Source organism: Dreissena polymorpha, chromosome 5, assembly GCF_020536995.1.
Source record: "Dreissena polymorpha isolate Duluth1 chromosome 5, UMN_Dpol_1.0, whole genome shotgun sequence".
NCBI classification, from domain to species: Eukaryota; Metazoa; Mollusca; class Bivalvia; order Myida; family Dreissenidae; genus Dreissena; species Dreissena polymorpha.
The window spans coordinates 31,186,551-31,214,373 of record NC_068359.1 but is presented as its reverse complement, the minus strand read 5'-3'; the positions used below and the strand labels follow the sequence as shown (position 1 = coordinate 31,214,373).

Below are 27,823 nucleotides of genomic sequence, written 5' to 3'. Positions count from 1 at the left end.
TTGTCTTATAGGAACTTAATAGCTAAATAATTATTTAAAATATACGCATATTTATGTTCAAATCATATTGAGATAATGCATTGCACAGATTGCTACTTGAGCGAGAGATAACTTGTGCAATATCATTGCACAGATTGCTACTTGAGCGAGAGATAACTTGTGCAATATCATTGCACAGATTGCTACTTGAGCGAGAGATAACTTGTGCAATATCATTAACAGAATATCGTAAATAAATTGTGCTAATAGAAATCATATGTGTGTAATCGTGCTTTGAATTTCAAGTTATAGTTGTAATCTTCTTGATTTAATCGACATAACATAAGCAAAGTGCATGTCCATTTCATTTAATAATTTGACCACACGTTATTTCTAATGTAATAAGCCTATTTAAAGTATATCATATTAATTCATGAAGTGTACTAATGACGTATATTTGCCTACATCGATTATTGATAGGCGTAAATTATAGATTTGTTTACACTGTTTTAGGTTTATGGTGTTCAATATTGAAATACAATCACTGTAAAGTGGCATCCCTGTTTAAAAAATCCAACCGGTATAATACTCATTTAGTTTTGTTTAAACCTATTTATTTTAGCTCGATTGCATCGAAAGCTCATATAAATGCTCTCGAGTCCGTTTCCTGGGCCTAGAACCAGTACTTGGTGTCTTTGGGGGAGATCTAAAGAACGCTCCCACGGTGGGGATCGAACCCTTGACCTCCCGGTCGCTAGGTGGACACCATATCCATTACACCACGGCGAATACTCATTTGACAGTCGATCAAGTATCTGATAACGTTAATGTTTATAAATATACGAGTTAGCTTCGCTTCATTAATTATTGTGCATTGAAAGTATGCATGCATTAAAAATAAGAGAAAAAAAAGAAGTCATATATCTTCATATTATTAAAGTTTCGAAGTTAACTAGCATCTGGACATCTTCTTTTGGACAAGAACATCTATACAGAATTAATATTGCCGATAGAGAGAATCATATAATGTAATGATTTAAAGATTAACAAATATGACAATCAAGAAACGGTTGCATGCACAATACTTCATAATTGGTTCATACTCGTATTGATTCTATTGCATTTCCCGTAAGAAACATTTGCGTTTAATATTTTCCCATTACAATAGCGATACCAGTACATTACACAATGTATGATACCGCCGATTGGTTTCAGGAAAGGAATACAGTTTGAAAATTGTCACTAGCTTAAATTGTCTCTAGCTTAAATTGTCACTAGCTTAAATTGTCACTAGCTTAAATTGTCACTAGCTTAAAAGGGGTTGTATCTACAAATTGACAAGCATGGTTATATTTTAAATATATGTGTCAAAAATTCAATTAATAAAATAACACTTAAACTCGTTAACAGCTATCAGCTATTAAGGTAGACAGTATGTATTTCGTTCAACAGTGGTTTATAGTTCAGACTTGATAAAGTAATACAGTGTTTCAAACGAAAAACAATGGGACACATGCATAATGAAACAATATAAAAAAATAACATCTACTGAAATAATATATATATAATCGCACTATATCAACCATTCATGTGCGCATTACCATACTTCAAGTCCATTTTAATGGTTGTACTTACAGTACTGATGTTAACGAAATGCGACACTCAAAGGTTTTGAAAATTAAACTTACATTTAAATATGAGCGGTATTTTCTAATTTAGATAGGCCCCTGTAACACTGCATGCTTGAACTTGTACTTAATGACTACTTATAATGTGATAATGTCGAGCTATCAAAGTATTGGTTGAATGTTTATCTACCGAACATTGGCCTCTTACTTGTATATAATGTTAAAAATTTGGACATTGATCAATACATGGATTTAATCGTTGTATAGAGAAGTTAGAATCGTTTCATTTGGTGTGACATCTATTTTTTGTTGTTTTTTTTAATGATTAATTATTCAAACATATTAGTTGATTCTATATGTAGCAAACACAAGGAATAATAAAATTTGATAACGTATATAAACCTGTTAAACAGGACATTACAGCACGACCGACTTTAAATTAAAATATAAAAAGATCTTTGATATTTTATTGAAGCTGCAAACGAAACTTAACAAATATTATATATTTATGAAGTTTTCAATTTGGATGTGCCCAACGGATTAAATGATTTTAACGATATCAGGGAAATATTAAGGATGAAAAGAATATGTTGTTATTAAACAAACTTTTATTAAAACGAAAACAAACATTTAAAGCGGACAAACGGCTTTAAACAAGCACTACATCTGATAGAAAACGAAGTATGACGTAAGAGTCACACTTAGAAGTTAATATCTGATTAATAATTAATCTTTTTTGTTTTAATTTACTTTTATTAATTGAGTTTCTTTTGTTTAACACTGAACTTCTAGAAATAAGTAATAATCCGAAATATCATTTTGAAACAAACACTTATAAAAAGAACACTGTAACTTTCGTTTTGAATCAAGATGGAGGGTGACTTTCATTACTTCCACCGCTTGTTATGAAAATCGATTGCTTTTTGATTATATATTTATTTCAGATCTATGTTGATTGCGTATTTTAAATTGTGTTCATCTTGTATTGCCAAACCGTTAACTTTTTGTTTCAAAAACATTTTATTTGTGTTTTGTGTTGTTTTCAGTATTTGACCTTCTCCCAAACAATTATTCGTGGATTTTCTTTGTATTAAAATCACATCCGTACAAAATTCATTCTATTCAAATTGAAATGATATTCTCAAATTTGTCACATGATATATAACATAATTAAGTACTATTATTATAATGCAAGATACGTAGGTGCTGTAAATGGGGATGGCAATGCCCAAGCACGAACTTGGGGCTATTTCCAACTCGCCCCATTGGTGCAAAATGGTACCATGTGCCTCCTTATTTCAATGTCACATGGAACCTTTTTGCATCAATGGGGCGATATATGCTAAGAAAACAAAAAAATACAGTTTTATTGATTGTTTTTTATATTTTATATGTTTTCGTTATATTAACACATACCTGCACAAAACATTATTTATATAAATACAACCTATTTCAAGTGGACATTTGGTTCGGGAATAATATTTAGCAATAGGAACGTTTGGTTTAATCATATCAATATTGAAAATATAAAGATCAATTCACAAATAATTATAAAGGCAACATGTAGCACAAATAATACGTGTACTAGTAAAATACATGCAAGACTATGTGGTTATATTGGTACGAAGAATAAAGGAGTTAAACGTTATTACATGTACATACTGAACTCATAAAGAAACAATGTTTGATGCTAGTAATAGAAACGTCATGAACACAAACACAATCAAATAAAACTCAAGGGTAAAATACTTTTGTTCAATTTCAACTACAGAGTCGTCATCTTCAGACTCCAAGAATGGAGGTAGACGTGTTGATGAAGGACATTGCAGGACTGAAAACAATTCCTCCGAATTAGAATATGGTATACGTAATTTGATCCATTGTATTGCATTTTTGTAGTGTTGATATTGCAAATAAGCCTTAAGATATACCTGTGTATATTTTTTACTTTGAACAGCCCTTTTAGCTCACAAAGATTAATTAAAAATTAAATTTACAACAGACGGGCATTCGTTTAAGTACAATGATGTGAAAGCTTTATCTTTATAATTCTTATTCTAAACACATTGCCAATCCTTATGATGTGAGCCTATATTTTGTGTTTGACCTAGTATCACGGACGGTTATTATTCAAGGAATTGAATGCATATTAGATGTACATCCATAATAATAAATATGTATAACCATTTGCGGTGTTCCAAAATGAAACACAAATGAGAGAAAAGCACTTAACATTATGCTAAATAGCTTTCATGAGACATGATATATGCCTCCATTGCTGCTTATATAATATTTTAAAATGATAACTTGCTTACATGCATTGTTCTTGCAGAATGTTTTGTCAAAACTGCACAATTCCTTTAATTGTATAAATCGTGTTTTTCACAAACAAAAACACACACAATGGCAATCGTTGCTTCAATTGACATATAGATATATACAGATTAATAAAATTTTAACATCAACATATTTCTGTTTACTGTTTCAGCGGTTGACCTACCTACTCCAAATCTGGTGTATTCTCTGTAGGTATATGTTTTTATTACACAATAAGTTTGGCGTGCCAATTTTGCCAGAGACTTTTGTTAATGTTAAATGCATGTATAACCACAAACAAAATTGCTTAAAAAGAGCCTTATAACCGTTATTGCAGTATTTTAGTATTTCAATATGTTATTAATATGTGTTTTTAGGCCAATACTGTCACTAAAACATGTATAATGTATACATTGGTAAAGAAACGATATATATTTAAATTATATCACTTTAATTTACAGACGCTATAATACAATTATGTTGCATTTATTTCAGGTTAAATGATGTGAATATGAATGGAGGTTCGTCCGTTGAGCAAGGTGAAATAAAAAATAATAATTAAGAAATGTGTAATTATTACTACTGCTGAAGTGCATATATTGATGTCTTCATGTTATAATTTGATTAATCTAAAACTGACATTCAAAACAATGTAATTAGTTTAAAAACATACTCTTACAAATTATTTGGTATCCTCTTCAATGTTTAAAATTATATAACTTCGCTGCTTATTATTCTAAAACAAAATGCTTATAACTTGTTTATATGATATTCGACATTATCAAACTTAGATCTCTGGAAAGGGTCAAAAGTTATATCCGAAGGTTCAACTGTCTGTTTTTATTTATGCAGGGATTTTATAGTTTTCAAATAAAATGTAAGATACTGAAATGGCAATCAAGGTTCAAATGGTTGATATAGATTACATACAGATGTAGCAAGGTGCCCATAGGTTCATACAATCTTACAATTGTAAAAAGGTCCTCCTCAGAAAATATCTTTCATTTCAAGTGAGCTTCCGCACTTGATTTTATAAACACTTGATATGTGTGTGTGCTTCATGCAGTAGTCTTCTAAACGGTGTGTTTGTTAGCACAATAATTTTGGGAACGTGCATGGTAAATTATCAAGATAATAATAATCATATACTTTAATATCACAAAGACTTGAGAAAATGTATTCTCTTCACAAAATACCCAAAGAGAAATTATTTTGTAGTTCATATTGTTTACGTTCATATTAATGATTGTTAAACCTATGTAACTGGGTAAAATTAAGCCACAGCCTTAATTTCATATATCGTGGGCTTAAAAATCAATTTTATGAGTCTTAAATAGTGATAAAGGTATGACCGCGTGTTAAATTGCCCAAAGGGGAACCTGGTTTATCTGTGTATAGACTTGCAAGGCAAAATACAATTAATTATCGGTTCTTATCTGAATCCGTGTTTTACTAACAAAATGGCATGTTCATCGACTAAAACTGTCTACAATATGTAAACACTAATACTCTTGTGGAATAGACATGACCACTTTCCGGAGTAAAGTATTTATCGGTTACAGTGTGAATTGTTTTTTAAAGAGAGAATATTCATAATATAATATGTACCATTCGAGTCTCAAGTTATTATAAGTATGTACAAGTGGATAATTTTATAGAGAACTGTTTTGTATGTTCAATCGATATTGCTGTATGTTTTCTCTTAGGCTTTGTAGGGCTATACATTAATGTAAAACAGGGAACTCATCATGGATTTTTAAAATGTTCGTCTTATTTGTATGATGTTTATTTTATTTAGTATTTTGCAAATATATCAATATACTTTCCAAACATGAATGACATAAAATAAAATTAAAAACAAACTTTAGGAGTAGTTTTTGTGCTAGCTAGTTTGTACTAATTTTACTACAAATACAACATACACGTTTACAACAACAATTTAATCACGGATTGGTGACTAGATATGTAAAAGCCTGTTTAAATACTCGTTAAAAGAAATACCAGACTGGAAACACTTTATCGAAGCAAGACATATTTAAGAATTTGCATTTACTACTACTACTATTACTACTAATAGTCCGATCAATTAGTTTAAAACATAATTGCTTAAAAGACCTTATCATGGGTATTGTAGTGAAAGCACTGAATGTATTCAGGTTTTATTATTGCAGATTATGTCAGAGAACTACCTCTGCCAAACCTGCCGTACTGAACATGGTGTACTAACGGACAGGCGCACAATCTTTTTAGCCATCCAAACCTACAGTACCATATGGTCATTACAGCATGACCTCATTACATTTATTAACACAAACATTCATTATTGCACAAAAGATGTTATTTTTGTAAATTTGATATTTTATTAATTTATTTATTTTGTATTTATTATGTATTTACAAACATGTGATCCCAATACGTTAGAATAGCTATCATGTTTTCAAACTGGTGTTAAGTATCATGATATTGTTTGTCATTATAGTTACCGATGCATAATGCACATTTTATGGGAAATAAGGTTGATTATCTATGTTTGTTAAAGAACAAAGAAATATTTAATTTATTTTATAAAAAATAGTGTGCTCTGGTTAGTTGTTTTGAGGTTGTGAATGATGTGCTCAAGTATTTCTTGTCATAAAAGTATTTTAACATGTCTTAGAACTAGAACTATATTTTAACTGGAAATATGAAAACAAAACCGGGTTTCTGTTTTCGTATACAAACTAGGATGTTCAAGGATAATTTGAATATGTATTAGGACTAGTCAAATTTAAGACAAATAAGTCATGAAAAAAATGTTTATGTATCTTAACAACCGCTTGTCTTTTATTTATGGCAAGTGACCGATTGCCTTCGCAATACAGATCATTACATTTAGCAAACATTTACTAAAGCTGGGGTCTTGGCATTGGAACAATTAGTCCTGTTCTAATGTCTCGATTGCAAAATATTTGTGTTCATGTTTTCTTTTTTACATAAATTGCATTTATCTGGTTAAATTTATACATTTTAACAACGCATAATATGTTTCGATAGATGTTTAGTGTGTGTGTTTTGTGATTTTAGAAAGGAAAAGGGAGACAATTACATTGTAGTATGAAATATGTACATATGGCGAACTTTACGCTTTTTACAATATAGCTCGTCAATATATATTTTTTAATAGAAATCATCCTTAATCATAAGCTTGATTATAATAAAGTCCTGTTAGTGAATATAATGTATTGTAGATATATTTAATATCAATTGTATATGTGGTCACACATTCTGTTTAAATTTCATTTTTACATGGGCATATTATAAATGTTTGAATGAAATGTTAGTGTGTAAAACTGTTTTAAAAATAAATAAATATGTTTTAATTATATACACTAAAACTACACAGAACAAAATTAATGTTTTGAAATGTATTTCAATAAAACTTAAAGCGTACAATTGTGCTGCTTTTGTAACACCTTTACAGTTTTGCTTTTTGTTTAACATTATGTATAAATTTAATTATAAATATATTAATTACAATTTTCAAGCGGCATATACTAGCAATACTGAATTTACGAAGAGGTATGCGCAGTTCGTATTCAGAGAAACAATTTTTATTTCAAATTTGAATTGAAAAAAATACTGATAATTATTGGAGAAACTATACCTAACTCCACTTCGCACTAGCCTGACGAGCAACTACTTTTTAAATTTTTAATTTGCTTTGAATTTGAATGTATTGTCGAATGTATTCTTGTTAATTATCAAAAAGAAGTGATGACAAATAACTATAGATTTAAAAAGTACCGTCGATTCAAACAAATACTAATTAAAAGAAGAAGAGTATATTTGGAAACGTTTCATCATTATATTGGAACTGGTCGTCTTGATGCAAACGTTATTTTAAAATACAGAGTTTGGTTAACCCATTTATGCCTAGCGTCTAGAAAAAAGGCCTTGACAAACAGCGTAGACCCAGATGAGACGCCGCATTATGCGGCGTCTCATCTGTGTCTGCGCTGTTTGCTTACAGGAATTTCTGTAAGAAATATTCTAAATATAGAAATAAATATACTAGGCATCCCTAATTTTGGAAATAAATCGATCCAATTTAGAAGGATGGGAGAGTCCACTAGGCATAAATGTGTTAAATTTCAAATCGATGCTTATCCGATGCCGATATCATGTTTTTCAGGCCACCGAATAAAAATCGAAGACAACAATAAATACCTATAATTAATCTTATTTAGAAGACTCTGCCATCTGACATCTTTTTACATTAAAAGGAGCATATTGCAATTGTTCCATTGTGTCTTCTTTTCACACTTTGAACGTGCGTCTTTATTCTTAACGCGTTTTCTATGCCTATAACGCAGTGTTAATGTTAAGGGTGAATACTACTAAATCAAATTGCATATGAAATTCACGGGTATTGTTTATAATCAATTATAGCGCTTGACTGTTGGTTTACTTCATGTAGATTTCTTGTATAACGTTTATTTTTATTTATTTTACTTTTACTAATAACTAATAACTTATTTCTTCGCACTAACGAACTTTGTCAGGATGAACTTTTAAATATTATCAGAATATATATTTTATTGAGCGTGTACAAAAAACGAAATATATGTGCTAAGCACTCGTTTAATTAATACTTATTTAAAGATACATGCTATTTTATATTATTCATTCCGTTGATATGCCAATTTTAATGACATATTTGTTTTTAAAATGGAATGTGTTCTCTTAAAAAATATGTCCAGTATATTTTAAGGAAGCAATACTTATTCAAGATGTACAAGGTCCGAATGTTCTGAAGTTCGCTATTATACATATAACTGATGGTGAAATGCAGTCTTAATACAGTTTGTCCAGACTATTAATTATTTATCGAATGGTTTTTAAGTAATTCACCACAATTGCACAATGTTAATTCAGCGATTCGTGCGGAACAGTTGTTTAAAGTCAAGGTCACACTTCGAATGCAAGTGCCAAATGATTTTCACAAAAGTTTGTAATTTAGAATAGCTTGAACAAAATGAACACGGTTTTGAGCGTGTGATTCACTACACGGAAGGCAAATATAATACTTATACTACTTATGTAACATCTATGCGCATATGTATGTACGTATAACAAACTGTTAAGTCAGTAAGCAGATGTGCACCAACCAGTGTTTCAACCTAAGACTAAATATTTAAAGACTACCACCCTAGCCGCAACAAATGCCACTGATGGACTCACTGATTTATGTAAATACTATTTGTTTATGAGAATGCAACAAAAACTGATTTACTTATTTGTTTAGTGTAATTTATATAACTGTGAAATACCTAAAAGGTACTGCTTGAAAGCTACGTACACATACGGATAATTACAACACATTATCTTCATACAAACACAAGTAATTCAGCAGAAACACAGTTTTGGTATTTTACTACATGATTTGACAGTGATACGACATGACCCAAATTCAATAACAAGCTTGCTCCGCGTTTAAGATACAAACGCACACGATTCAGCTAAATATCCTAGTAAAACGCATGTTATTCAACGTACTTTTTCTATTATCAGTAACGGTGATCTTGACCCTGACCCGACGGGCCTAAAATGCATCCCGACGTTAGGGCTTGCGTACGGAGTATCAGCATTTTGTTTATTCAAGTTCTTGAACTTAAACCGTTTTATTACTTCTTATAATAATTACCTTGATATTTAACGACCGGATTGCCAATGCAATTCACACCTAGGTCTGCATGTAAAATACGTATACACGGAGTGTAAGTCAACAACCAACATCCCAACTCACGTAATTGACCAGATATACATTTTGTATGATTATCTATATTGACATTGACGTCGATGCTGGACTATTTTGGTGTAAGCTACACTCATACACACATACAAGAGTCAAATACCTCCATTAAACTCAAGTTTTTCAGCCGAGACATTTATTCTATTTATTGATAGTAAACTTTACCTTGACCTAACATGCCTCAAAGAAAACCCAAGCTTAAATATTCAAATTATAATAGCATACGATAGTACAAGGTACAAAGCATAAAAATGATTTGAAAAGGTATTATGATCGAATTCGTAAATGGACAGTTTATATAACGTTGAGTTAACGTATATGCTATATATTTCCAGAAATCTACAATACATGGAAAATGTCAAGATGGAAAACATTTAATTTCAATAAACAGTGTACTATTATGGTAGCCATAAAATGCGTTTTATATTGTATATGTCTATTTTGATATGATAAAAGATGCATTATGTGAATATTTTCTGTATTTTGTTAAGTTATGTATAATACATAATATTGATTTGTATCTGCACAACAATTCCTGCCTGAATAAAATATTGGAGATGCAAGAAATAATGTGTAACATATTATCTTTCACTTTCGCGATACATTTTACTATGTTTAGCTCAATAAATTCGTAGAAAATACACCTTTGTTCTGTTATTTTTACTGTTCACTATTTAGAGACATACCAAATCTTCACATCAACCTTCGCAAGAAATTTAAATGTTTGTTATTTATTTCCTTATTTCAGCGAGGCTAGTGCAGGTTAAGAATTTTCTATTCTATTCTTATCAACATACATGTTAACATAACCCGTTTAAGATCATCTGTGACTTAATAACTATAGAAAGCTAAGAACTGAAATTGAAAATCAAATATCAGAAACAGGTGTTTCTTATGTCATTAAATCATTTGTTGATAGCAACAAAACCATATCAATCTCAAATAATTGATTCGCATAGTTCGGCAAAGCCTCAAAGAATGATAAAACGTCTTGAGAATTCACACGCCATAACATTAAATAAACATTAAACATACGGTTTTATGTTTAACATATGCAGCACTCTTCAATTTGTATCAGCACAGGAATATTGTTAGCAATTAAGACACGTTAATGTTAAGAAAGGAGTGATAGGATTAAATGAACCTGTTAAGGATACTCGCTTATTATACATGTTGTCCCTTACTCTATATTATACTAAGGGCGTCCGTGTTTGTGTCAGTTTTCCAATTGTTTAATATTATTACGGTATGGCTGTAATTCTTACACATCAACCGGAATCAACAATGATTTCTCAAAGCAAGTCGCCGTATGGTTCTGATAACCATCTATCATATTAGGAATTAAGACAGACAATATATGACTTTCGAGTTTCAGTGTTCATAACATATATGAGCCTCTTGTCTGCTTCCAACGTTCGTTTAACTCTCTATCAACTTTATCCCGTTTAATATAAAAAACAATAGACAAGAGCAAATCAAATGAAATTCTGATATTTTGCTAATCCGACATCGATGTTGTAAACTTTCTGTCTTGAATACATAGAAAATTTATCTAAATGCATATATGTCCATAGATATCTACAAAACTAGAGTACTGCGTACAAGACAACCTTTTGTTGGTATAATGGGTTTGATTAAAATTTTGTTACACAACTTGGTTACAGTTTAATACCAAAACTAGTTCTTATTGTGGACACCCTGGCTATGTTTTACCCTTGACTGATGAGAATCTAGACTGATGAGAATTTTAAACAATGACATTTGTAATTTGGTGTAGCAAACTAATACTCGATTGGTCAGTGTCGACTCAGGTACTACTTACATGTACCCCGGGTACTGTTAAGTATACTTGCATGTACCCCGGGTACGGTAAATATACTTAAACGTACCCGGGAATTTTAACGCTAAATCGGTCGTTGTCGGCTATTTTTTAATTTAAATGTGTTCACATGTATGTCCATTTTCTGTAAAATGGCCTCTATATTATTGGAACTCATACTCAAAAAACATGTTGATGCAGTTTTGTTTAAAGAGAAGATAAAAAATATCGTTTTACGGTAATCGGTATTTTGGGCGGGAATACAACTCGGGTTCAGTTTAATGTCGACCGGGTACGTTTAAGTATATTGAGCGTAGCCGGGGTACATGTAAATATACGTAAGAGTACCCGAGGTACATGTAAGTAGTACTTAAGCCGACATTGACCAATTGAGCCAAACTAATAGTTGACCGTTGATGGAAAGTACTGGCATGAGTTTGGCCTAATTGAAGATAGCTAGATGTCATTTTATAACGTCATCTACTTTACATCCTAGTAAGTACCTCGTAAAGTTTAGATTAGCTGTCCCTCAATCACACCCGTTTGTGTCTTTTGAACATGAGACAAAATATATATAGTAAACTATGCATATTCAATAATATATTTATATTTGAAGACTCATTTTTACAATTTTAATTATGTTGAAGTTCAATTATATTTAAAGCAACAGCTTAATACCAGGATTTCCAATACAGATGTCATAGCTCCCAGGTGAAGGCGTCCTATCCACTGGTGGGCGTTTGACACACGGGGTTCACGTGCGCATTGATTTGTCCTCCAATATTTTGCACCTGTGTACCACGACATTGGAGACCCTGCTTACAAGGGCATTCAAACGTGTGACGCGCAGTGCCCACTGAAAAGAAGAACCATTTACTGTCCTTTAAATGGATCGCGTTAATGTCATCATTGCATTTGGAATAAAATAAAACATATTGATTTACACCAAAAGTTAAAATGCAAAACAGAAATCGTTAAATGGGTATGTTTTTCTACTGGTTAAGGTAATTCAAGGAGGAGCGTACGAAAAGGAGTGCAGGTTTCGTTACGCTGTCTCCACGACCGACAATATCCCTGGTCCTCTTGTCTACGCGTGTCCGGGTGGAACACACAACACATGTCCTCGGAGCAGTCCGCATCGGACATGCAGGTCTGACCGCTGTACGTCACTGTGTCCGTCAGGCTCTAGAACATGTTCATCTCCAGTTTAACCTTGCACTTGTAAGGATCCATTAAGACGCCGAGATTGTTATCGATACAAGGCTGAACAAGATTGCATAAGTTGATTCAACAAATAGGAGTTGCGACATTTGGACCGATAACCGTATCCACACACAATTTTAAAATGAAATCGAAATAAATATCTCGGACCAAAACAGGAAATTCGGGTTTGCAAGTGATAGCATGTCACATGTTATGATGTATAGATTTTCATTTGAGAACATAATATGTACGGATTTTATATTGATATCAACACATATCGTTGTTACTTGTTCAAATAGTAAACGTGTTGGAACAGAGCATATATTCTGGTATGCTGTATAGTACATCGATTATATACGGTAAAATCTAAAATTGCATGTGCAATATAATGTAAACATATGCGAGTTGGTCATTATCTTTAAATGTTCTTGATGCACTTAAGCATTAGTGAGCCTCGCTCTATGAAAAGGAGGTAAAATGCATTTGCGTAAAGTGCTGTCCCGGAATAGCCTGTGCAGTTTGCACAGGCTAATCAGGGACGACGCTTTCCGCAAAAAACTGGATTTTCGCTAAGAAATGACTTCCTTGATACGAAAAACACCATAAAGCGGCAAGTTTCGTCCTTGATTAGCCTGTGCGGACCCCCTTTTTCACAGACCGCGTCCATTTACATTTTCCGGGTTCTGACACTGCGGTCGCTCGTGTACGATCTGCGTGGCGCTCTCGTGTACCACGAGGCCCCGACATTCCAGGCCGCCCTCGCACGGACAGAAGAACTCGAAGAGCTCCGAGTTAGAAGGATCGTGGCCTTCCAGATAGAAAAGTGAATTTAAAATCGCATCTCAAATGTGGAGGCTTTATTTAAATGTTCAATGTGGTTTATTTTCGCGGTCATATTTAAGTTTAATATTGAGTGCGATATATCACATTGCAACGATGACGATATCATACAAATTTGCTCGAATGTACGGGATATCTTGTTTCGAGTTTTGTAAGAAAGAAAACGTACAAAAAACAGCAACACGCAATTACCGAGTGGCCAACAAGTTTCTGTCTCTTTCCTGGCGCGTCTGCAGAAACCGTGGTCATGTTGAGAGTACTGTTCGAACAAAAAGCGTTTGCGCGACCCGGGAGGACTAAGCGGATTGTGGACGCAGCATTCTCCATATGGGCAATCACTCTGCGTCTTGCACGGGGCGCCCTCTGGTGGAATAGTCGTCGCTGGGAGTGCATATACCTACAATACAGAATTTTACAAATATGTCACACAAATCGTGTTTGTGTCCGTTCAGCTCGACTTTCCAACACTTGCTTTAAATAACAACATGTCTTGATTTAAACCGTGAACAATTAAGATAAAAAAATAATTAACACATTGACAGTCCGAACATCCAAAATGTATATAAGAAATATATTATTTCCGTTGTATTCTTAATATAAAACCATTGAAGAGTTGAACTTTCTCACTAGTGTTATGCCACACAAAATCGCCAAAACTTGCGTCATTCTTGTCACTACTGTTATGTCATTTAAATGATGTTGTGATTACAGTTTTATCTAAGTGACACTATTCCATAACAAAAGCTTCGTGATGCATTATCTTATCATTATTTCGTTCAAGTTAACAAGCCATGTACACGAATACATTATATGCAAAATTACGCAGAGTCACAACATAGGCACGTTGGCGCGATATGCGCATACAGGTTCAATCAAATAAGTTATGAATGCAATCGGAGTTTCATTTTCTAAATGTTTTACAAACCGTAGAACTTTAAAGCATGTCGCGATATCTTTGTGTGAAACATATTTTGCCAATGAAAAAAATTCTTGTTTTTTATAAACAGAATTAGTATAACTTTAGGGCCAGCTATCGAGATTGCATGGGTCTTTTTTGCGAAATATTTTATTTTCATAACATATTTCATATTCATTTAGCGAACTACTTTATTTTCATTAACACATTAAAGAATGTTTGCGTAATAACTTTCAACAAATTTATCAGAAAATTTATTTAGCGAAATATGTTATTGTTATTTACACATTACTGTATTTTGGGTGATAACTTTTAACACATTTCATACAATGTATGAGCGAACTATTCAGGCTTTTTCCGCCCTATGCCATGGGTCCGAAATTCGACCCCATTCCCAATGCAAATCTGGTTGTTGTTTTTTTCCAATTGAAAAAAAAAATCCCAATTCCAAAAAAAAAAATATATATTTTTTTTTTTTAACCTTAAAATATATGAGTTAACCTGATCCAGTGTAGAAAACAGAAAGTATTGCATAATTTAATTATGTGTTGCCTTGAATTTGTTTTAAAAACTGTAAATATGTTAATGATTGTTTAAGACTTTCCTTATTTTCCTCAAAATCCGGCGCTTCGCGCGATTTTTTTCACCTCAAAAAAGGTCAGGCCTTTTCCCCAAATTCAGATTAAAAAACCTGCACTTATTACACATGTTCATAATATTTTGTAAAATTTTAAAAATAAGTTATCAAAATAGTCGTTATTTACCAGTTAACGGCTTCTTTGAAATATAAGAAACACTTTTTACATGCGATAATTTTTCCCAATTGAGCCAATTTTGCGATTATTTTTTTCCCCAAAATGGGAGTTTTCACGACGCGAAATTCCCAAAATTCCAGTGTGGCGTTTACCCAAAATGGAGCGGAAAAAGCCTGCTATTATATTTTCAATAATTCATACATGTATCTTGGGTGTAACCTATGGGCAACTGGACGTGCATGCTCATTGTTAAATAATCCTATCCGACAATGCTCGGGTCTGTATCTTGTAAGATAGAGTGGAAACCATACAAATAATATTGACGTAAACATCAATATTGGTATGGGCCCCTGATATACCAAAAATCATGAAATATAGATCTATCAATAAATTCTAAACATGCGCAAACACAGTTCCATAACTTAAAATGTCGCTTACCGGTACATATATTTAAGTGTTTTTGTTCGCCAAGTTTATTTAGCTTACAGTTATTTAGATGTCCGGTTATCGCAGTGGCCAAGGCGACCCGGGTTCAATACCTGCACTCGGCGCAAGTGAGAAGGCTGGCGGTGGTCACATTCCGTACTTGTTGTGGTAACCTCCGAGGTACTCCGGCTGCACAAGAAATTTTTTTGCCTATTGTGAAAAGGGTCCATTGACATAGGAGATTCACGAAAATTGCGACAAATTTTGAATTCAATTTTGTGTTTTCTTGTGCAGCGGGGAAGCCGGAGAACCCCGGAGGTTACCACAACCAGTCCGGAATGTGACAATCAACCTTCTCACTTGCGCCGAGTGCAGGTATTAAACCCGTGTCGCCTTGGCCACTGCGATAACTGGACATCTAAATAACTGTATCTGTCGAAAGATGCATATAATGGATATTTTAGAGCATTGTAAATGTTCAGTAGTACTGTTTCTTCACAAATATAATAAATTTAACGAAAATTTGCGAAGCTAAAACATTTTATTTTAATTTTGTCAATTGACTAAAACGTGAAAAGGTCCCTTTAAAAGAGCACATTCAGTATAATCTTGTAATGCATAAAAAAGGTTTACGGGAACACTTTGCGAGCGCGGTTAAATACGCAGTACAAGGAAAGTAATCTATGGCTTTCAGTTCGACGCATAATCCCAAGAAACTATGTTTCTCATGAGAATCTAGGTTTTCAAATGAGAACCTAGGTTCTCATGAAAACCTAGGTTCTTATTTGAAAACCTAGGTTCTCATGAGAAACATAGTTTCTTGCGGTTCGACGCATAATCCCAATAAACTAGGTTTCTCATGAGAACCTAGGTTCTCAGAATGAGAACCTAGGTTCTCGCTTGAAGATTGCACATTGCTTCAAGAACCCAAGTTTTCAAATGAGAACCTAGGTTTTCATGAGAACCTATGTTCTCATTGAAAACATAGGTTCTCATGAGAACCTAGGTTCTCGCTTGAAGATTGCACATGGCTTCAAGAACCCAAGTTTTCAAATGAGAACCTAGGTGTTCATGAGAACCTAGGTTCTCATTTGAAAACCTAGGTTTTCATGAGAACCTAAGTTCTCAGAATGTATCTCAGAATGAGAACCTATGTTCTCATGAGAAACCTAGTTTCTTGCGGTTCGACGCATAATTCCAAGAAACTTGGTTTCTCATGAGAACCTAGGTTCTCAGAATGAGAACCTAGGTACTCGCTTGAAGATTGCACATGGCTTCAAGAACCCAAGTTTCCAAATGAGAACCTCATTTGAAAACCTAGGTTCTCATGAGAACCAAGGTTCTAATGAGAAACCTAGTTTCTTGGGATTATGCGTCGAACCGCTTGCCATAGTAATCATTAATGAAATGTACATGACGTACCGCATACGCATAGTATGGAAAAATTCTCATTAAAGTGCCATATTTTTGTAGACGCGTTTTCGGATTCCACTGGGGACGTCGATCGAAAAACATGTGTAATTGTTTTCTTAACCATTACATCAACATTATCAGTATTAATAGGTAAATATACATGCGTGGAAAGAGGTTTTAATTAATTGTAACATATTTTCGATCGTTTGCATCAAAGCATGAGGCTTATTGAAACGCTTTGGAGTCCGTTTCATGGGTTGAATCAGTACTTTGAGATCTTAAAAACAATCCCACGGTAAGAATTGAGCCCGCTGTCTCCCCAATTGTTATAATTCGTGTCTTTTTTAGGTGTTCGCGTCAATATTTTGGTGAAATATCGTCAATATGCCCCTTTGAACTCGTTTCAGTTGATGATGCAAACTCTTAGAAAATATCTAAGATGATAACTGGTTTCGTATAAATTTTGGAGGTAACCACTCAGTGGAGTTTGTATGCGTCCATAACAGTGCAGCCAGAATAAAAGTGGTTTGTAACCTTAGAACCGATTAGAATTCTGAACAAGGAGGTAAATCAGACGTGCTTTATAAACATGGCGGACGAACTCGTGTTGTTGTTTGTTGGCACCGGTCTCAGTGAGCAAAAGGCGAAGGAAACGCTTAAAAATGAAACCGTGTCGCAGAACTTGAAGTCAGCAATCGATCAGGTTCCTCATTGATTGTATAATTTGGTTTTTACTGATTAAACTTTAATTGCTTTCGTTTTCATGTTGACACATGATGCAATAACTGTCAATCATTAGAAATAAAAGCAACACAATTTTGGCCATAAGCGAATTTGAAGCTACTTTTCATTGGTATAATTCGCAGGTCTTAACTACATAGAACTTACAACTGTCCGCCGTAAATTCGAGGAAAGTTCAAGGTCTTATAAGTGGACAGCATTGCACCTAGTTGCAATAATTCAACTCTAAGCTTTATAGCCCAATGGTCTGCTTATAGTTGCATAGGCTCTCTCTTGTCCATGGGTGCAAAATGTTATCAACAATGCAAGGGTTAAGGAACACTGAAACGGCAAGAACTTATTAAAGTTAACCTATCTAAACCACAAACTCATCCAAATGGTACCATTAAAGCAAGAAATAATTGATTTTATTGACTTAGGTTTTGTTTTGTACGCTGCATCCGCCATATTGGAAAATTGACCAAATATTGGTTAGGTCGCAGTACACCAATATTTTGCACGTCGGGTTATGTGCTCCAGCCTATAAAGTTGATAACAATGTGGTATTCGATACAGAATACACTGTTTCAAATTTAAACATAAACATATCAGCGAGAAAAGTGTGTTGAAACATCGTCGTGTTTTTATAGGGTGCATGCAAAGGATAACATCCGTTATCAATGGTTGCCATTCAGTTAAATTTAACATGTTTATGAAGTTTATTCATTATTTTCCTCAATTTGTCTCCAACGGCTGGGCTGAACTGCACCCATGAAGGGGTGCATATGGACTCCCAGAGCTGCCATAGCAAAAATTATCAAAGGCTCTGGGAGTCCGTTTATATGGACTACATTGCACCCACACACTGGTACTTGAAAAAAAATGTTGGTCCTTATATATATCCTACCGCAACCCAAATTTGACGACACTTAAATTCGACGATGTTCTATTTGTATTGATTAAATGGATGATTATTGTCTTGGAATCATTTTAAAGTAATACAGCTGAGTTTAAAATTATTATTTTGCGCTATTAAACATTTCATTATTTCTTTCATTATTTGCTAAATATTGCTTCATGTAACCGTTACATCGTCGAATTTGGGTCACACTGGGATATAATAAGAGTAAAGGTATCCAACGATGATTTCACAGGTGTATTGAATAACACAATGCAACAGCATAAACGATCAAACAATGCACACATATGTCGTTGTGGTTGCCAGCAGGAAGGGTCCATCTGTGATAACACACCTTTTCTTTGATGAAAATCCACCAAGTATGTCTACGTTGTTCTTTAGTATCGTCACAACATCCATTCCATTCTGAATTATTATGCAAATACAACTACACATTAAAACTCATGACAAATTACTATTTTTTTATTTTTCTTGACAAGAAAAACCAAGCCAACTAGTAAGCTAAGTAAAGAAACACTAATGTGATTGTCTCATATCAAAATAATCATTGCTTTAGCAGTTAACTGTCAAAGTTGGCATAGCCACTGATGCAAACGAATCGTTTAATATTGATGCGAAAATGTCTTTTTCTGGGTTTACAGATTGAATGTCAGGATGGTTAGAACTTAGACGACCGTATGTAGCCATTATATGACAACAGTGTTGTTTTGAACAGCTTTCGGTTTAGCCTTCCCTTGGCAGCGCAGACATATTGTTTTTGACGGGTTTACGAGTAACCGAAAATCACGCAACAGAATAGACAATAATACCGGAACCCAGTCTACAACTTTTCGGTAATTTAAATTAATGAAAAGCACCGTTAGCTTAAAGGCCAACAAATCACGCCGCGCTGACACGGACATATCGGTACGGCCAGATATTTTCGTAAATGCGTAAAAGGGATATTAAAGTCTTAATTGTAATCTAGTTTAAAAAAATAAATGCGTAAACCTTCATGAAAAAGCCAAATTTATGGCTGTTCGGCCCTTATTTGGAGCTCTGTACATGTGGCATAACATCCATTTTCGCTTGATGTGGGTCACAGTGACACCATACTACATGTATCTTACGATTCCTTCATATCGAGGGATTCTTGGTATTGATCATTTTGTTTACATAAAGAACAAGGCTCTAGTGATGACGTCACACACATACGCTCTAAATGTTTAATTCCACTAACATTACTTTTATTAAAATAAATACGAACAACCCAAAGGAGAAAAAACAGGTATAATTGTATTTCAAAATCTTACTTCAATTAAAATAATAAAAATTTATCCATGTTAGTAACTTACTGGTCACTTTCATTAAATTTCCACACAAATTGCAAAGATATACTGAATACTACCCAACTCACTGTAGTGGCAACACAACACTTCAAAACAATTACTTTTGTTTTATCTGAATTTTCAGAAAATGTTGCATTAAATCATCGTTAATTCAAGCATAAGAGCATTGCAGTCACATGGCTTCAGGCGATATACATGTGTTCAGTGGGAATACCCCTGTTCGTATGGGACTTAATTACATCAAATTTTTTAATAGTTCAATGAATAAAATATTTAAGTTTAGTTGGCCTAATGCCTTTTGCAATCGAGCACTCTCCCTTTCCGGTGTGACTTCTTGATACAAGGTTAACATGCTCGAAGCTGATGTTACTGCGGGTGTGTATTAAACTGACAGCTTTGCGTGGTTAAACATGCTGTAAATAAACAATTTTGACATGAATTTAATGGGAAATAAATAAATCTTTGAAGTAAATCATTTGTTGCTGCATTGTTTGCATTAATTCAGAAGATATTTTACTTGTTTCCTTAACCGCTCGATATAAGGTAACCGGAAATGTCTCACGAAAATGTCTAACAAATAGCTTTTTCCTTAACTGCTATGGAACATATCAATATTAACATATTGTTTGCATCATGACTGAGACCATGGATTGAGACCATATTATAGTTTGTATTTATAAAGCGGTCCTCCATCTGTTGTGGATATGCCTGGGAACAAGTTTTTTACTTAGAGAGAAGCCGTCTGATTTCAGCTGTAAAAATCACAGATTTAGTGCCCTATTAAATGATATTTGAAAGAAAAAAAATTTTGCAAACCAACTTTCCATACATGCTAAACTCTCAATTTTGTTTATTTCTCCTATTTTACAATAAATTGCTTCCGATGACAAAATGACAAAAAAGTGTATAGCTATAGGAGTCGTGTTCTGAGAAAACTGGGTTTAATGCATGTGCTTAAAGTGTCGTCCCCAATTAGCCTGTGCAGTTCGCACAGGCTAATCAGAGACGACACTTTCCGCTTTTATAACATTTTTTGTTTTAATGAAGTCTCTTCTAAGCAAAAATCCAATTTAGGCGGAAAGTGTAGTCCCTGATTAGCCTGTGTGGACTGCACAGGCTTATCTGGGATGACACTTTACGCAATGCCAGTAAGCCCAGTTTTCTCAGAAGGCAACTCATATATGAAACTTTTTCATTGACAGGTTTCAAAGATATCTGCCAAATTGAAATCCGACAAAGACATTGGGAAGCTGCTGTACCATGTTGCCACAAAGCTCAAAGCGAGAAAGTACCAGAGTATCATTGTTGAGTACATCGCCAAGAGAAAACTGTTGTCAGAAGCTCAAGTTAATGGTTGGTTTTACGGTGTTGTTGTGAGGGCTTAAAATTGGTCCTTCTCCAAATCTCAAAAAGTACCGGTATATATTTTTCCCAATTGAAGGCCCCCCATCCAAAAAAATAATTAATTAATTAATTGCAACAGTTAGTTTATTTCTTTATTCAGCTTATAAGTTATAGCATATTATATATATTATTGAAAACTTTTTTATTCTCAATTTTGAAGTTTTTGTTAGCAGAAAAAAAACCAACTAAATCACCCATTTCCTGCTGTAAAAATTACGCTATTTTTTCCAATCCGGAGGGCTCTTGCCCAATTCCAAAAGTGATAAAAAAAACACTAGAATTCATTGTCAGGTGGAGATGACCATAATTGATGTATTAGTATTTTTCCTTAATTGTATGTGCCACTGTCTGTTTTGCATTTATACACAAACATTTATAATTTTCCCCTAGTTCTAAAGTCTAAAACTCTGTGTAATAAAAGTTCGCTTAATGTTAAGTATGGAAATGACCAGTCTTATCATTCAGTATACACTTTGATAACTTTCAATGTGGTTTTTCTTTCAGCAAAAAGAAATGTGTCACATTTGAAAAATTAATTTGAAAACAATATCAAATACTTTTAACTATGCAAACTATCCAACCCACCCACCTGACCATATTTCAGCTGCTATGGACTACTTCAAGCACAACCCTCTGGAGCCTGTGGACTACCATCTGTTTGAGAGTGAGTGTGGGGTGGGCGTAGTAGTCACCCCTGACCAGGTGGAGGAAGCCGTTGAGGGGGTGATAGCACTGCACAAGACCGGCCTGCTCGAACAGCGATACAGATACAACATTGGGGCCATATTAGGTGGGTTTATATCCTTGGGGTTTGTGTGGGATTGCTTAGTGTTTTTTAGTGCTGCAACAATACGCCAAAAACCGTATTGCAATATATTGTCAGTTCAAAAACCCGTATTGCAATATATCGCAATATATTGCTAACTTGAACCAAAATTATAACTTGCCAATTACCCGATAATCCCGTATATTCCAGTTTTAAAGCAAATTTTGGTAAATATTTACTATATACCGGTAAATGTGCTCAAGAATAACAAGAAACATTCGCAAATTTTATTAAGTATCAAATACATTTTGGCATTTGTTACTATTTGAAGATGTGATGAAATAACGTCCGACCCGGGCGTTTTTTTTCCACTGAACACACGTAATTCACCTGACGTGATGTTCCCATTTTTATACAACACAAAATACACCCATACTTTCCATGCGACATTCTACATGTCTGTATAATTCTTGCGCGCTTTTTATTGAGACAAAGGATAAAGCAATTTTTTATTTGACGCTGTAATTTTTTATTGTTGCATTAGCATTAAAATTTTGAAGCGTATTTCAAAAATTTGGATTACAAATTTAATAATGCTCAATTCAAAATCGAACGAAACATTTACAGCTGTGCGCAATTAATTCAACGAAAATCTGTTCAAAAGCATCGAACAAATGCTCCGATGTAACAACGTTACTCCATATAATATACTTTTCAGAATGCTATTTTTACGAAAAAAAATATTTACACTGCTTTGTTTTGTTTACCTTGTTATCACTATTTTGGATGGCTTTTCTGGACAAATTGTGAATGATTTTTTGTAAAATTTTCGTACCGGTATGATGAAAATCGTATCGCAATACAATATGCGGATTGCGTATTGCGATATATACCGATATACCGGTATATTGTTGCAGCACTAGTGTTTTTGACAATTTGAGCCTCGTTCTGGGAAAAAGGGGCTTAATGCGTGTACAATAAGTGCAGTCCGCACAGGCTAATCAGGGACAACACTTTCCACTTATTAAGAATTTTTCGTTTAAAGGAAGTCTCTTCATAGCTAAAATCCAATTAGGTCAGAAAGTTAGGTCCCTGATTAACCTGTGCAGACTGCACAGTCTAATCTGGGACAACACTCTATGCGCATGCATTAAGCCCAGTTTTCCTAGGATGAGGCTATTTAAAATAAACAAAATTGGTCAAAATAACAGTATAATTTTTACATTATTTTTCAAATGAAATGATATGTTTGTTTTGACTTCTTTTGCATTCAATCTATAAGTGCTTTGACAGGGCTTCCGCAAAAATTTCTAAAATGTTTGTGATTTAAATAATCCTTTTGAGAAAATGCTTGTTTTTCTGTTAAGTGCCATTTTGTCTGGATTGTCTGTTTAATCATCATAATAGTGCAAGTACTGTTTTATTAATGACTTATCTAAAAGACTCTTACGAAAAAGAGATGGCGTGTCTGATTTGAAAATATCAGCTCAGCGCAGCCTTATCATGGACGACACTTTACGAGCATGCATTCCGTCGGGTTTTGCCAGAACGAGGTTTAACTCTTTCAGTGCTGGAACCAAAGTTTGAAGGCCTTTGCAAACAGTTTGGATCCAGATGAGACGCCACAAAAAGTGGCTTCTCATCAGGATCAAAACTGTTTGCTATTCTGATAGTATTCTTTGAAAAAAATCGAAGAAAATTCTAATTTTAGAAATTCAGCAGACGACATTTTAGCAGACGACAAATATCCCAGCATGCAAAGGGTTCAATATTCCTAGTTGATCTCTTGTAGCTGAGGCGCGTGCTAAACTGAGGTGGGCTGATGGGAAGGCAGTGAAGAATGAGGTAGACATGCAGGTTCTGGATCTCCTGGGGCCCAAAACAGATGCAGACCTGGAGAAACCAGTCAAGCAGAAGGTACAGTAGAAACATGCTATAGAAACCAGTCAAGCAGGAGGTACCGTAGAAACATGCTATAGAAACCAGTCAAGCAGAAGGTACTGTAGAAACATGCTATAGAAACCAGTCAAGCAGAAGGTACTGTAGAAACATGCTATAGAAACCAGTCAAGCAGAAGGTACTGTAGAAACATGCTATAGAAACCAGTCAAGCAGGAGGTACCGTAGAAACATGCTATAGAAACCAGTCAAGCAGAAGGTACCGTAGAAACATGCTATAGAAACCAGTCAAGCAGAAGGTACCATAGAAACATGCTATAGAAACCAGTCAAGCAGACGGTACTGTAGAAACATGCTATAGAAACCAGTCAAGCAGAAGGTACTGTAGAAACATGCTATAGAAACCAGTCAAGCAGAGGGTACCGTAGAAACATGTTATAGAAACCAGTCAAGCAGAAAGTACCATAGGAAACCATGTATAGCCCGCAGAGACATGCAATACATTTAGAAACAAGTATTGCATTTTCCAAAACTTGAACACTTTTTAGCCGCTTGATATGTGTGATTTGCTAATATTTCCGCATGTTCTATGTGTTGCATTTTGAAATTGCTAACTTTTCAACACGGGGAAAATATCCCACAGTACAGTATATCAATCAATATTGTTACAAAAATATACAGTACACTGAGGTTAGTCCTTAAACGTTTTACAAAATTTGTGTTGACTTTGTTTGTTAAAAGTGTGCAACTTAAAATATCAAAATCTTTTTTCATCCTCAAATCCTGATAAAAGCATTATTTTATTTGAATTTTGCATTCACCATTGTATTTCTTGCCACATTATTAATTTCTTTATGAATTGCAGTTTGTAATTTGTGACTTCAATTCCATGTATTTTCATTTCCAGGGTGGGAAAGCTCCCAAAGATGCAGAGAACAATAAAAGCAAGGAAGCCGTGAAAGAGTCTCCTTCAGCAGAAAACTGTAAGTATGAAGGGTATCAGGAAAGAGCAAACAAAAGGGCTAAACAAAGATTAAGGTTGCTGGCATATTTTATTTGATATTTTGTTATACACAGTGTACACGTACAGTGTATGTTTTTTGTTTGTTAACGTTGGGGCCAAATTTTGGCCCCATTACTGATCTAACAAAGTATATATATTTTGGCCCCATTACTGATCTAACAAAGTATATATAATTTGGCCCCATTACTGATCTAACAAAGTATATATAATTTGGCCCCATTACTGATCTAACAAAGTATATATAATTTGGCCCCATTACTGATCTTACAAAGTATATATAATTTGGCCCCATTACTGATCTAACAAAGTATATATAATTTGGCCCCATTACTGATCTAACAAAGTATATATAATTTGGCCCCATTACTGATCTAACAAAGTATATATAATTTGGCCCCATTACTGATCTAACAAAGTATATATAATTTGGCCCCATTACTGATCTAACAAAGAATATATAATTTGGCCCCATTACTGATCTAACAAAGTATATATAATTTGGCCCCATTACTGATCTAACAAAGTATATATAATTTGGCCCCATTACTGATCTAACAAAGTATATAGTATTTGGCCCCATTACTGATCTAACAAAGTATATATAATTTGGCCCCATTACTGATCTAACAAAGTATATATAATTTGGCCCCATTACTGATCTAACAAAGTATATATAATTTGGCCCCATTACTGATCTAACAAAGTATATATATTTGGCCTCATTACTGATCTAACAAAGTATATATAATTTGGCCCCATTACTGATCTAACAAAGTATATATAATTTGGCCCCATTACTGATCTAACAAAGTATATATAATTTGGCCCCATTACTGATCTAACAAAGTATATATAATTTGGCCCCGTTACTGATCTAACAAAGTATATATAATTTGGCCCCATTACTGATCTAACAAAGTATATATAATTTGGCCCCATTACTGATCTAACAAAGTATATATAATTTGGCCCCATTACTGATCTTACAAAGTATATATATTTTGGCCCCATTACTGATCTAACAAAGTATATATATTTTGGCCCCATTACTGATCTAACAAAGTATATATATTTTGGCCCCATTACTGATCTAACAAAGAATATATATTTTGGCCCCATTACTGATCTAACAAAGTATATATATATTTTGGCCCCATTACTGATCTAACAAAGTATATATATTTTGGCCCCATTACTGATCTAACAAAGTATATATATTTTGGCCCCATTACTGATCTAACAAAGTATATATATTTTGGCCCCATTACTGATCTAACAAAGTATATATATTTTGGCCCCATTACTGATCTAACAAAGTATATATATTTTGGCCCCATTACTGATCTAACAAAGTATATATATTTTGGCCCCATTACTGATCTAACAAAGTATATATATTTTGGCCCCATTACTGATCTAACAAAGTATATATAATTTGGCCCCATTACTGATCTAACAAAGTATATATAATTTGGCCCCATTACTGATCTAACAAAGTCTATATAATTTGGCCCCATTACTGATCTAACAAAGTCTATATAATTTGGCCCCATTACTGATCTAACAAAGTATATATAATTTGGCCCCATTACTGATCTAACAAAGTATATATAATTTGGCCCCATTACTGATCTAACAAAGTATATATAATTTGGCCCCATTACTGATCTAACAAAGTATATATAATTTGGCCCCATTACTGATCTAACAAAGTATATATAATTTGGCCCCATTACTGATCTAACAAAGTATATATAATTTGGCCCCATTACTGATCTAACAAAGTATATATAATTTGGCCCCATTACTGATCTAACAAAGTATATATAATTTGGCCCCATTACTGATCTAACAAAGTATATATAATTTGGCCCCATTACTGATCTAACAAAGTATATATAATTTGGCCCCATTACTGATCTAGCAAAGTATATATAATTTGGCCCCATTACTGATCTAACAAAGTATATATAATTTGGCCCCATTACTGATCTAACAAAGTATATATAATTTGGCCCCATTACTGATCTAACAAAGTATATATAATTTGGCCCCATTACTGATCTAACAAAGTATATATATTTGGCCCCATTACTGATCTAACAAAGTATATATAATTTGGCCCCATTTCTGATCTAACAAAGTATATATATTTGGCCCCATTACTGATCTAACAAAGTATATATAATTTGGCCCCATTACTGATCTAACAAAGTATATATAATTTGGCCCCATTTCTGATCTAACAAAGTATATATAATTTGGCCCCATTTCTGATCTAACAAAGTATATATAATTTGGCCCCATTTCTGATCTAACAAAGTATATATAATTTGGCCCCATTTCTGATCTAACAAAGTATATATAATTTGGCCCCATTTCTGATCTAACAAAGTATATATAATTTGGCCCCATTACTGATCTAACAAAGTATATATAATTTGGCCCCATTTCTGATCTAACAAAGTGTATATAATTTGGCCCCATTTCTGATCTAACAAAGTATATATAATTTGGCCCCATTACTGATCTAACAAAGTATATATAATTTGGCCCCATTACTGATCTAACAAAGTATATATAATTTGGCCCCATTACTGATCTAACAAAGTATATATAATTTGGCCCCATTACTGATCTAACAAAGTATATATAATTTGGCCCCATTACTGATCTAA

General features: G+C 33.7%; 2 protein-coding genes and 1 long non-coding RNA gene across 13 annotated transcripts in view; 2 read left to right on the top strand and 1 right to left on the bottom strand.

Moving 5' to 3' along the window:
- Positions 1–1,822: 1,822 nt before the first annotated feature.
- LOC127831912 (uncharacterized) lies at positions 1,823–8,198 on the top strand. Of its 4 annotated transcripts, none has more exons than XR_008026543.1 (5): positions 1,823–1,897; positions 3,379–3,468; positions 4,096–4,132; positions 4,419–4,462; positions 6,095–8,198. It is a non-coding gene; the product is annotated as an uncharacterized LOC127831912 (long non-coding RNA). The 4 variants fall into 4 exon arrangements; XR_008026544.1 differs by having other exon boundaries at positions 1,834–1,878; XR_008026546.1 differs by lacking the exon at positions 1,823–1,897 and adding an exon at positions 1,956–2,295.
- Positions 8,199–12,124: 3,926 nt separating this feature from the next.
- On the bottom strand, positions 12,125–14,369 carry LOC127831910 (uncharacterized). Of its 2 annotated transcripts, none has more exons than XM_052356998.1 (5): positions 14,204–14,369; positions 13,769–13,973; positions 13,408–13,544; positions 12,559–12,718; positions 12,125–12,389 (listed from the first exon to the last, which is right to left on the bottom strand). In XM_052356998.1, exons 1-5 carry the CDS (start codon positions 14,240–14,242, stop codon positions 12,256–12,258), a joined length of 675 nt encoding a protein of 224 aa, XP_052212958.1. In that variant the 5' UTR covers positions 14,243–14,369; the 3' UTR covers positions 12,125–12,255. The 2 variants fall into 2 exon arrangements, with proteins under 2 accessions (XP_052212958.1, XP_052212959.1); XM_052356999.1 differs by having other exon boundaries at positions 14,180–14,281.
- Positions 14,370–17,642: 3,273 nt separating this feature from the next.
- LOC127881927 (glutamine--tRNA ligase-like) overlaps positions 17,643–27,823 on the top strand; it is a 33,959-nt gene continuing 23,778 nt past the window's right edge. Inside the window, exons 1-5 of one of the 7 annotated variants that reach the window (XM_052430147.1) lie at positions 17,643–17,789; positions 21,256–21,406; positions 22,062–22,247; positions 24,016–24,140; positions 25,029–25,104. In XM_052430147.1, the coding sequence (XP_052286107.1) occupies positions 17,676–17,789; positions 21,256–21,406; positions 22,062–22,247; positions 24,016–24,140; positions 25,029–25,104 (652 nt within the window). In that variant the 5' untranslated portion in view covers positions 17,643–17,675. Of the gene's footprint in view, positions 17,790–21,255; positions 21,407–22,061; positions 22,248–24,015; positions 24,141–24,206; positions 24,221–24,246; positions 24,261–24,286; positions 24,301–24,366; positions 24,381–24,406; positions 24,421–24,486; positions 24,501–25,028; positions 25,105–27,823 lie in introns of those variants that run through there. The other 6 variants (XM_052430153.1, XM_052430152.1, XM_052430151.1 and 3 more) reach the window with 6 other exon arrangements.

Coding starts and splice junctions, on each gene's coding strand:
- LOC127831910 (XM_052356999.1), bottom strand. CDS start 14,242: ATGACGCAAGTTTTGGCGATTTTGTGTGGCATAACACTAGTGAGAAAG. Junction 13,974..14,179: donor GAAAGTTCAACTCTTCAATG/GTTTTATATTAA, acceptor TCTGTATTGTAG/GTATATGCACTCCCAGCGAC. Junction 12,719..13,407: donor AGTGTCAGAACCCGGAAAAT/GTAAATGGACGC, acceptor AACATGTTCTAG/AGCCTGACGGACACAGTGAC.